Source organism: Abramis brama (genome assembly GCF_963993115.1).
Source record: "Abramis brama genome assembly, chromosome: 7".
NCBI classification, from domain to species: Eukaryota; Metazoa; Chordata; class Actinopteri; order Cypriniformes; family Leuciscidae; genus Abramis; species Abramis brama.
The window spans coordinates 31100641-31112672 of NC_139969.1; the positions used below are offsets into that span (position 1 = coordinate 31100641).

Genomic DNA, 12032 nt, shown 5'->3' on the forward strand with positions numbered 1-12032 from the left:
TCGGAACACAAATGAAGATCTTTTTAATGAAATCTGAGAGCTTTCTGTCCATCCAGTGACAGCTACGCAACTACCAGTTTGTCACTTCAGATAGTTCATAGAGATACTAAAACTAATCCATATGAATTGAGCGGTTTAGCCTAATTTAATCTGAAGATGAATGAAAGTCTTACAGGTTTGGAACATGAGGGAGAGTAATAATGACAGAATTTTCATTTTTGGGTGAACTATCCCTTTAAATGAACTCGTAGTTGACTCTCGTCTGAATGCACTGGTTTTATTGTGTTTATTTTAATTTGAGGACAGAATTCACACAAAAAAGCCCTATAAATTAAGACAAGGTACCAAACATCCAAAAAAAGATAACCAGAATTTATGTAATTGGACTTTTGTCTCAAAACCATACTGAGATATAGCCTAGCCCTAGCCCTAGCCCTTGTGACTACTAGCCCATATATCTTATCTATAAAGACACATTTGTGTCTAAATAATTCAAATTTAATGTTTCTAAAAATCTTCAGAAGTATGTGATATTACAAGTTTGAATTTCGCTTATCAGACTCCTTAATCTTTTTTTTTTTTTTTTTTTTGCTCATTGAAACTCATTGAGACTCACTCCATCTACCATCATCAACCATCGCTCTTTCGTTTCAGTTCATTAACTGTATAGTTTGGTTCTTTGTAAAAAAAATGGAAAATTGACATTTTTGGGGGATGTTTAAATACTGCCAATTGTAGATTTTTATTACAGTTGTAACACTGTGAATATTTCCCTTCTCGTGCAAGTTCAAATTTTCTTTATACATAATTAGATAAAAAGGAAAAGCAACAATTTAAACTTATGCACAGTAGCCTAAATGCAACAAGTTAAACTCGCTCACAGCGAAATTAATATTTGCACATATTCCACAGAGGAGTCTCAAGACTGACGTCAGGGCTTAGACCAAAAGCAAAAATAACAGAAAATTATAAAGAAAAACACACTTTTTCACTTTACCACCTGTGTCATAATAATTAAGTACATCATATAGCACCAAGCAAATAATGATTTTTGATGTCAGGAAGGTTGGTAACATGATTAACATTTCATGACATAAAAACATATGGTTGCAGACTTGACTTATTAACCCAAATGACAACAAGGATGAACAAAATACTGATATGGTGCTTGTGTACTTGTTAAAAGGCTGACACAATATACTCATACCATAGTCATATGTTATCACCATAACATTAGGTAACACAAAAATGTACGTGATCTGAATTAATTCAAATAAATAAAAAACAATCAAAAAAAACGTTGACTCAAAACCATTATTCTACATTAGGACAATGAAGAAAGCAATGTCTCAAATTTTGAGGTCAGGGTGTAATTCAGCAAAGCACAAGGAACAGCTCTCACAAAGCTAGCACCCATTCCGTTATAAAAACCTCGGACTCCATTTTTCTCATAGATTCCGACGAGTCCTTGAAGAGCATCCGCAGTCTTCTGTGAGGTCGAACAGAAAGCTGAGATTGTGAGAGAAAAGGCAACAACACAGTGATCAAATTACAGATATATTTAGTAAATGCCAAAGAGATTCATAAGACAAATACTGATACATTCACACAGTCTGAGATGAACATAAGAACTGCATAAGAACATTTAGCTAATGTCCCAATTTAAGTTATGAAAACGTTATTTCTGAATGTTTAATTTAGTCAGTTTAGTTTGTTTAAATGCTTTAAAACCATTTTTCTTTCATAATTATGAACGTTAAAGTTCCCATGAAATCAAAATGGAAGTTTTTTGGCTTTTAGTATGAATATGGTAGCCTTAAGGTTATCTATAAGCTAGTGTGCTCCAAAAAAAATGACAAAGATATAAGCGTTCAAAACTTGGATCAATGATTTTGATGACATCACTCTGCACCTCAGCTTCTCATCAGATTTACTGTCCAATCAAATGCTCTCTAGAATCTAAAGTGTCCCGCCCCTTACACTATAAATAGACGTTAAAGCTGCCGCTAAAATCTGTCACTTGTTCACACAAAATGACTATTTTCTACATGGTGAATAGCATATAGTGCACTATATAGGTGATAGGGAACGATTCAGACAGTGTAAATATGCTTTCCATTGGGGTGAATGAACGCTATTGGCTAGTTAAAAAGGGGAGGGGCTGTTCGATATGTCCCGCCCTGTCTTCCTGTTTCAGTGGAAATGACATCAACACATTGAATAATGCTGCGCGTTTCACGGAAACTTACAACTTAATTTCAGAAAAAAGTTCCGTGAGAAAGGTATAAATAACGTTTTTTTGTACTAATGTTTTGAGAACAATAGAACATAGTAAAGAATAGATAACTTTTAACGAACATTCTATTAACGTTTGTCCATAACTTTGAAGCAGAACGTTAGTCAAAGTTCTGAAAACATTTCCTGTTAGCTAGGATTCTGATGCTGTCTTAATGCAGACAGAAGATGAGTATGATACAAATTTGCCTGATTGTACAGCACAGATATTAATTATTAAAAGCCTTGGAAGACATTTTTATTGATAAAGGAAAACGTTGATCAAAGTAATTCTTATTAACGTTCACCTTGAGCTTGCTGTTGTGTTCTAATGACAGCAAGTGGGTAACTGGTGGCCTGTCCCGATGCAAATGCAGCAAAACTGAAGAGGAACAGCTTGGAGTCACTGACTTGCTCTGGATCCTGTCTTGCCCAGCTCATAATTGACTGCAAGAGGAGAAAGGTTTCATGTTAATGACTGATGACTTTAAATTTAGTGAGAAGAAAATAAAAGTTGCAGCTTGCCCATGCCACACTGCCTGGAAGTAAAATCAGTGTTGTAGTTTGTCTCTTGTTGATTGAATACTCGGATACCTCCTCTCCTCTCGAATACCTGATGCACTGCACATTCCACTCCAGCATAAGGTATCATGCAGAGTATGCTGGGTTTGAACCCTCGGTAGAAAGCTGCCACAGACTCGTTCTGGTAAATCAGCTTGGCACATCCCAGTACTCCGTTGTAGGTGCCGGCAGGCTGGAGATTGAGTCTCACTTTCAGCACCTGCCGTTAGAAAAAGAGAAAAAAAAGGTTAATAACTGGGGTTACTCTAATAAGTTCTGAATGTTAACTACAACTTAGTTTGCATTGTTGATGAAAAATGACTAATATGGAAAGTACTTGTACTGTATGTATGAATTGCAACTTTATTTCTTGTAATTCACAGTTGCGACTTACTATTGTGACTATTTCTCATAGTTACATAATTGTGACTATATATCTCACAATGTCACTTTACCTCACATATCTAATAATTGTGAGTTGAAATGGCATATTGTAACTTAATATTTTGCAATTGTGGCTTTATTTCTTGCAACAGCAACTTTATTTATTGTAATTATAACAGTAACACTTTACAATAAGGTTTCCTTGGTTAACTACATTAGTTAACATGAACTAAGAATGAACAATAGTTCTACAGCATTTATTAATCTTAGATAATGTTGATTTCAACATTTAATAATACATTATTCAAATCAAAAGTTGCATTTGTTAACATTAGTTAATGCACTGTGAAGTAACATAAATAAACAATGAACAGATGTGTTTTTATAAACTTGTTTAGTTTGTGTTAGTTAATACATTAACTAATGTTAACAAATGAAACCTTATTGTAAAGTGTTACCATTTTTATACCTCAAATTAGGCTACATTTTAATCTTTATGTCACAATCAGTGTTATTTTAGTATCATTGAGACTATTGGTTTATTCAACCCGATCTCACGGGAAAACGTACAAATTCTACGAGGTGGCTAATTCGTACGAATTCATACGACCTCACTCGTACGAATTCGTACGATTTTTGCAAAATCGTACATATTTTACGAATTGCCCAATTCGTATGAATTCATACGAATGACCTACCCCTGACCCCGCCCCTAAACCTACCCATCACGTGGGTTTAGACAAATCGTACAAATTCGTACGAGTGAGGTCGTACGAATTCGTACGAATTAGCCATCTTTTTATCATTCGTACGAATTCGTACGAATTGGTCGTGAGATAGCGTTGGTTTATTTATTTTGAAATAAACTGAATTTTAATTTTGGTTAAGTCTCATGTCTTAAGTCTTAAATATAATTTTTTTTGCCATTTTTATTATTTAATATGTCTTAAATGTTTTATTAATTTTTATTTTAGCTTTGGTTTCAGTTGTTTTAATACATCAAGATAAACTAAATGAAAATGAGAAGTTCTTTATGATTTTATTTTAGTTAAGGTTAATTTTATTTCAAGTAGGATTTTTTTTAATGGTTTTAGTTTTAGTTAGCTATAATAACCCTGGGTCCCTCGCCACAATTACGACAATTATTATCATTTTATTTGTTTAATCTGAGGCAGACATTTAGCCATTTATTATGCATTTAGCCATTATATAAGGCAACAAGTTCGTGTGACAAAATTACATTTGCCATTATACTTTTTGGGAGCATGAAAATGATACAATACAAAGATAAAAAATCAGTTATACGCATATTTTGCTCTTCATGTTGTTGTATTAACACTAAAAAAAGCTTTACCTGTCTTTTCCGGAAAGTAAAGAAGGGAGAAAGAAATTTTAAATTATGCAAGGTGTATTGTTCTCTGAAAACTACATATTTGACAGACAACACCTAGCAGTAAGGAGCTCCAACCTGTTGTGTCACTGTGATACCTCTAAGGGGTAGAACACAGCATGTGCCACAGCCCCTGACACACAGCCCAGTCCAAACCTCTGATGGACCGACAGACTTTCCCTCTCGCCCAGAGTGGACATCCTCATCTGTTGGGAGAGTGACAAAGAATATTTGAACATCTGTGCACATGTGAGTGAATGCTTGTGCATGTTTCTGTGCTCACCTGGGCATAGATGAAGCACTGAAGCGTTGATTGTGGTGTTCCTTTAAGAACATTCACAGCATTTCCTTGCCACAAGGATCTAAAACCTCCAGTCTGCAGCTCTCGGAGTCCCAGAGACACAGCTTTGGATCCAAAAACCTATCCAGTATATTGCAATGTGTTAGGCTATTCTGTTAGATCTCACACACTCAGCTTTACAAATAAAACATATGGTATATACTCCTAATTTAACTGAAATACCTAATATACTGCATTATCGCTTTGACTGCACTGACACTTTTGGATGAGAACCAAATCTTGAACTGAATTGAGCCGGATGACGACACTACTGTCTTCTGTAGAGCTGCTTAATGGCTTAATCGACTATTTAATAAGTGACCAATTTTGCAACATCGACACTGTGTAAAGTTCAGTTTTGGTGAAAACGGGTTTCAAAGTGCAAATTTTTGAAAACGATACCGTTATTGTTTCTGTGTAAACTACAAAACCACGAATTTGTGAAAATGATGACGTCATGCGCATGTGTATTACGTGCTCTGTTTATAGGCACATGGTGTTTCTTTACAAACTGACATCGCCACCTACTGGCCTGGCAGCAGAATACAGCGTTTTAGTCGTTTTTTAGTCAGATCCGTGTGAACATGATCGGTTTGACAACTTATCGTCTGTATGCAAAGCTTTTTAAAAACGGTTTTAGTACGTTATTGTTGTGTAAATGTAACCTTAATTTTTAGATCAATGTTTTCTGTTCTTCCTTTTTTTGAGCCACCAGCTCTTTAGTTACTCTGTATATATATATATTCCTCAGTTTGAGTTTGAATTTATTTTTGGTTGGTTATGTTTCTCCGGCGTTCCAGTATTCTCCTGTGCTCCTGTGTGTTATTTGTTTTGGTTTATTGTTAAATAAAGTGACTGCTGCATATAGATCCTGCCTCAACTTCTCTTCCTTGCTGAAACCAACTATGACAGAAGACCGGACCAAGAAACAACTGAAAATGGATAAAGCAGCAGCACTTATTGCCCTCACCCGTGAGGGCATCCCTTTGTTGGTTCTGTTTGCTGGCCCAGCACTCCAGTTTTATTTTAACAATGACAACTCTCAGAATAGAACTCAACAGCAAATTAATGATAAGAATGGAATATACATAGCTTTGTCTTGGCAGACTAGATCTGCTACGGTGCTGCCGATGCATGAGTGAAGGCTACTGCCGAAACATGCACATGAATACAGGGAATAGGATACGAGCTGCTGCAAGGAAAGGCAGGTGGTGCTGGGAAAGGAGGAGGGCTAGGACAATTCCCATGGCATGCTGCACTGAGTTAAACCAGTTCAAAGACTGAAAGCACAAAGCCGAGGCACAGCGGCGATCACAGTCATGGGGTTCGCAAATGGATCTATCAGTGTGCTTAGAGACGGCCTTATCTCTGCCTTCACCTGATAGGTCCAGTGACTTCTCTCAGGGTTTGGAAGCACGCGCTGCGGTTCCTTCCGCCCCGATTGAGGCACTGACACTGCAACTATCTAGTTCTGAGGAACTAGATGTTATAAGTGTCGACGCAAGAGATACTGAGAACTCGCCACCTCAGTCTTATGCGTTTGAGGAGCTGGTTGAGGTTGTAACAAAAGCAGTTGAAAGACTGAGTATTGACTGGCCAGCATTATAAGCAGGACATTCATTCCAAAAGCAAGCTGGACGAACGCTTCCTACCATCACGGTCACAACCTCAACGTCGGGGCATACCATTCTTCCCCGATCTCCACACCGGCTTCGTACAGAGTATATAGTACACAAACATCTAACTATTCCTCTATATCAAAGTCCACCTGGAAACGTAGTGGCCTCGGGATGCCCGCCCCCTCCAAGGAGGGTTCTAAAGGTTGTATCTTTTGTTGTATACAACGACAACAACGCTCATACTTTAATTTCTTTGGATTTAATTAAATACATTTAAGTGAATTATCAGCAAGCGTGGACAAAAACAAAAACACACATCATTTTTGACTAACAAAAAATACCTGAAGTCGTGTCTTTAACAGGTCAATTGGTGCTGTCACAGTTCTGGACACTGCATCTGCCAAGCCTGCGGCCAGTATAAAGTTCCCCCAGATTGACAGGTCAGTCTCGTCCTGGGTTAACTCAAAAGACAAAGAGCGACTCTCTCCTACATCAAACACCTAAAAAGACAACATCCTTTTGATGATGATGAACAGTTCAGATTAAACGTACAGTATATGTGCAAAATCTTGAAGGAATTGTTTCGCTAAAATGACATTTTCCACTCATTTACTCATGTCATAGTCTTTATGTAAAGTATGATTTTCTCTGCGGAACACAAAGATCTTTAGAATAATATCTTAGCTCTCAAGGTCCACACAATGCAAGTGAATGGTGACCAAAAATTTGATACTCCAAAAAGCACATAAAGTATAAAAGTAATTCATATGGCTCCAATGGCATAATCAATGTCTCATACAGTATATAGGTTTTTAGGAATTTTTTTATTCCTGGATGGATCTGCACAGCTGAAATGGAAGTGTTCTGCAGAAGAAAGAAAGTCAAACACATCTTTAGCACTGGGGTGAGTAAATAATGAGATAATTTCCCTTTTGGGTAAATTATTATTTTAAAGTTTGAAGGTATTTTAGAAATAAGTATTTAAAAGCTGAAATGTTTTACCAAGTTATGTTTCCAGGAAGATACTAACTCTCCAATGTTTTCTGCTGGGTTGATGATGACGTGCTGGAGGAATTCATCCCAGTCTACTGTCATAGAGTTGTCTTCATCCATCCTAATGACAATCAGAGTTTAATGTTAATAATAATAATCAAATCAATACAAATTCCTAAGCATTTCATTGATTTCACGCATTTAATATAAACTGTATCAGAACACAAGGTCTATTTAAGATTTACATAAATCTGTAGATGACAAGGTATCTGACCCCATACTACAAAAGCATGGAGTGGTCTTGATGTGACATTTATTGTATATGGCATTGTTACCAATGGAATAGAAATAAAATATTGCAAATGTGAAGGCAGCAGCATCATGTCTCTTACATTTGAATGATTCTTTTTGCATTGGGTTTTGATATGACCAAACCTAATTCCTTAAACAGAGTCATGATATCCTCCAGGTCAATTGCCCCTAATAAGAGGAAAGAATTTTCAATTCAGTTCCTATTTATTTGTATAGCACTGTTCACAATACATATCTTTTTCAAAGCAGCTTTACAGAAATGCATGTTTCTAATTACAGTTTTTTACAATCGCTATATGACACATTTCTCAATAGCCTACTTAGGTCACTTTTTCAAAACTCTTTACACAGTCTGTGAGCTAAAATGTGGATCATTTATCATTGCTTTGGCACAAAATGCATTCACTAACTTTCAATTTACATTAATTCTTTTCTCACTTAAACACAAATACCACCAAAACTTTTGAACATGTTTATGTACTCTTTTCAAAACTGTTAAAATTACTGTAATGCAACGAAAATCAATCATGTTATCCCAAAACAAACGGATTAAGTAAACTTAATCAAAATGTACAGCTTAAGTAAACTTAAGACAAAATGTACAGCAATTGTGTTGCTTTAGCTCATTTTTATTAAGCAATATACGAGCAATATAAAAAAATTTTTGCTAGTGTTATGGTGGAACAAGCTTATTTTGAGACATATATGAAGTGTTTTGTTGGTCTGAGTGAGTTTTGGAGGTGAGATTAACTGTTTGGCCAAGATATATTTTACAAAAGAAAACATTGTATAATGCTCCTGTTGTTCGTGTTTGTTTAGGTTGTTTTATGAGTGACAATGTTTGTTGGGGGAAAACCTTTGCGAGTGTTATGGAAAAATGACTTGATTAGAGACCTGAATTAAGTGTTTTGATAAATTTTGTGCATTTTGAATGTGAAATTAACTGCTTTGCCAATATAAAAGTTGGTTAGGAGAACTGTGTGAAGAGATTTGAAAAAGTGACCTAAGTATTGAGAAACGTGTCCTATAGCGATTGTATATATATATATATATATATATATATATATATATATATATACAGTATATATATATATACAGTATATATATATATATAAACTGTAAGATTGATGTTACCAGAGGTGACTATCAAAGTAATATCCAAATTGAAATGTGCAGTTCTAAGACAATACAGATCATGTTACATCATGTAGCCTACAAAATACAAAAATAGAATATCATTTAAATGTACATTGTAATAGGCTATATAAAAATAATATGATTAAAAATATATTTTTTTACACTGTTTTGGTAGCCTACTTTGTTTTGTAGTTGAGAGAACATTGTAAACCACTGCACAAATGCCAGTTCTATAACAGTAGCCTACTGTAAGCTGTTTCAGTTAAAAAAATAATAATGATTGGCTATTTGTCACAGACAACTTACCACATTTATTTCTGTCAAGGGCATGGAAATCTATTTTCCATTTCTTCTCTCTGTCCATTATGTAAATAAGAAATTCCTGATAGCTTAGACGTCCATCCTCGTTTTGGTCATAATTTGACAAGATTGCCTGAACGAAAGAATTGTAGGCTGTTATTTGTTCACACAGGAAATGATTGTACAGTATCTCCAGATAGGCTGCATAAAAGAATGATTACTTGACATGATCTCTGCAATTGATATCAGTAGAAAATCTTACTTGAACCTTTTCACACACTGGTTCCACACCTATCCTTCGCATTTCACTATGCAGCTCCTCACGAGATATAAAACCGTCTTTATTCCTGTCGAGTTTATCAAACAAACCGCGGAAGCTATCCATGATGTAAAAGACAAAAAGCTATTTAAATATAACGATACATACGAGAAATAGTTTTAAGTAAGCTTACTACTTAATTTGTGGTCAGTTATTATATGTTTAGCTCATTAATGCTGAGTCACATCTCTTGCCAGAGGATGGAGTTCAGTGCGGTGGTTAATCCTCCTCTTACCGGGAAATGTCGTGCAGTACCGACGCTAACCAGCAGATGGAACTGCGGCGGTGTGTGTTACAGTGTTTTATTGCTTACACACACTTTTCTGAAACTATATGGCTTCATTTCTCTCTACACACAATAACGCACACAAGATGCCAAACCTCACACATCTCTTGCAAAAGCAAACACTTCATTCAAAACTATTTTAACTCTTTTAAAAATTGTGTTTTTGCACAGTAACTCTGCACACAAACCATCAAATGATTAGCCACAGACATGCCAAACTACACACAGATGTGGAAAAAAAAAACACTACTATCTTGTGTCATTGCTTGTTCAGTGTGCAGTGGAGTGTACAGGAGTTTGTCACACGTACATGTAGGCCTATGTGCACAAATACACTGTATGTATAGGACTACACAATTGATCAACTTTATAGTTATTGAACTGAACTGAATAAATATAGCCTACTGAAGTGACTTGAGCTGAATAATGACTCTTTTGGCTTATTAGAGCTGTTTTACAGCAGAATTTGAACGTGTTACTATTGTGAAGCTGCTTTGAAACAATCTGTATTGTATAAAGTGCTATAGAAATAGAAGTAGGCATACTTGACTTGTGCATTCAAAAACAGAAATGCAAGGGTGATTTTTTTTTTCTCAGAACATTGATCAAATTAGGTATATTTACACTATAAACAGAAATGAAGAGTGTAAAAAAAAATCTTTCTGAAAACAGTGAGGTTTAATTTCTATAAGTGATCAATTTTGCAACCAACAAGTGTTTTCACACATGATCATTGGGTGGAGGAATTCGGGGAAACGATTGTGGCATTTAAATGGGAGTTTTTTCTAAATGAAACAAGAGCTGTTAGTTTTGAATTATGTGTGTGTCTAATGTAGAGAACTTTGTTTAGCAAGTTTGTTTTACCAATGTGCTTGCAGTTTTAAAGACTTGTCTGAAGGTTATGTAGATGAGTGAATGCTGAGTGGGCCTCAAGTACCGCTTTTAGCAATTCTAAAAAACTATGTAGGCTAGTGTGGATCGGCAATATTGTTCACAGACCAAACATGGTCATTTCTAAAAGCAAACCTGTGGGTGCCTGATCACATTTTACAATGTATTCCCATTAGACTTGTTATCTAATATTTTTTCAAAGATTAGGCCTACTTCAAATATGCAAAAGTCGGTCTGGGTGAAGGAGGTTGTGATAGAGAGGAAATAGGATCTTTTGATGGCAGGCTGCCACTACTATACTTAGAGTGCTGCCTGTTAATGTCAGATTTTCCATCTATTTTCAGAAAATGACGTGTAATAGTGTAACGGTCACCAGCTGGAGTGCCCTTGAGAGCCACCAGGGTACTCCACAACAGACCATTGTCATTCCCTCACAAACTACATCTCCCATGATTCTCTGCCTGGACTCATTAGCACTCATTGTTTTCACCTGTGTCTCATCTTCTTGTTTGCTCACCCTATATAAGCCTGGTTCTTTCTGTCATTCCCTGTGAAGTCTTGTTTAGTTTCTCTACTGCATTTCTGACCGTGTTTGTATCCTGTTTCTCCCGTGTCCTGGCTCTCTTGATTCTCTGCCTGTTCTCTCAGATATCTCTCTTTGCCTCAGCCCTGATCTGCTATTGTTTGGCTTGTTTGTTTGTGTATGACCCTTGCCTGTTCTCTGGATTATGTCTTTGGATTACCCTGTTCAATAAATACTGCATTTGGATCCTCCACCTTCTTGTCTCGGAGCAGTTCATGACAAATAGCCTAGCTGCATCAACTTTGCTTAGCCTCTGATGAAGACAGTGTGCTTTACAGTTGTATCTTATTGAGCTAAAGCTTTAAGGGGTGTCACTTATAGGTGTTATACTTAATAATAACCTGTTGTCTGCAGTAATATGAATCATAAAAGTCTCCCATATTAGTCTAAAGGTAATCTAAAAGACAGATTGTTTAGAACTGGTGTTAAATGGCAGGAGCCAATATAATAAATGAAGAACAATGCATTCAATGTCAACATCTTTCAAATTATATCAATTCATTTATTACTCAGACAAAAAACACCAAAACTCTATGTTTGCATGTTTACATAGACTTTTCAAAACTTTTAAACTTAAGTTAAAAACATAATACAACTGCATAAGACATATGCATATGCAAATACTGCATATTTAAATATGTAC

General features: G+C 35.8%; 1 protein-coding gene across 2 annotated transcripts; it reads right to left on the bottom strand.

Moving 5' to 3' along the window:
* Positions 1–290: 290 nt before the first annotated feature.
* On the bottom strand, positions 291–9868 carry slc25a24l (solute carrier family 25 member 24, like). 2 transcript variants are annotated; one of them, XM_084120742.1, is made up of 10 exons: positions 9573–9868; positions 9317–9443; positions 7954–8041; positions 7571–7682; positions 6910–7068; positions 4893–5030; positions 4708–4815; positions 2888–3055; positions 2583–2721; positions 291–1509 (listed from the first exon to the last, which is right to left on the bottom strand). In XM_084120742.1, the coding sequence occupies exons 1-10, from the start codon at positions 9693–9695 to the stop codon at positions 1325–1327; spliced, it is 1347 nt and encodes a 448-aa protein (XP_083976868.1). In that variant the 5' UTR covers positions 9696–9868; the 3' UTR covers positions 291–1324. The 2 variants fall into 2 exon arrangements, with proteins under 2 accessions (XP_083976868.1, XP_083976869.1); XM_084120743.1 differs by having other exon boundaries at positions 9579–9849.
* Positions 9869–12032: the final 2164 nt, after the last annotated feature.

Excerpts from the sequence above, each read along its gene's own strand:
- slc25a24l (XM_084120742.1), bottom strand. The coding sequence starts at position 9,695 with ATGGATAGCTTCCGCGGTTTGTTTGATAAACTCGACAGGAATAAAGAC. Across the intron at positions 5,031-6,909 it reads TGTTAAAGACACGACTTCAG|GTTTTTGGATCCAAAGCTGT; the intron begins GTATTTTTTGTT and ends TATACTGGATAG. Across the intron at positions 2,722-2,887 it reads TGGAATGTGCAGTGCATCAG|TCAATTATGAGCTGGGCAAG; the intron begins GTATTCGAGAGG and ends CTCCTCTTGCAG.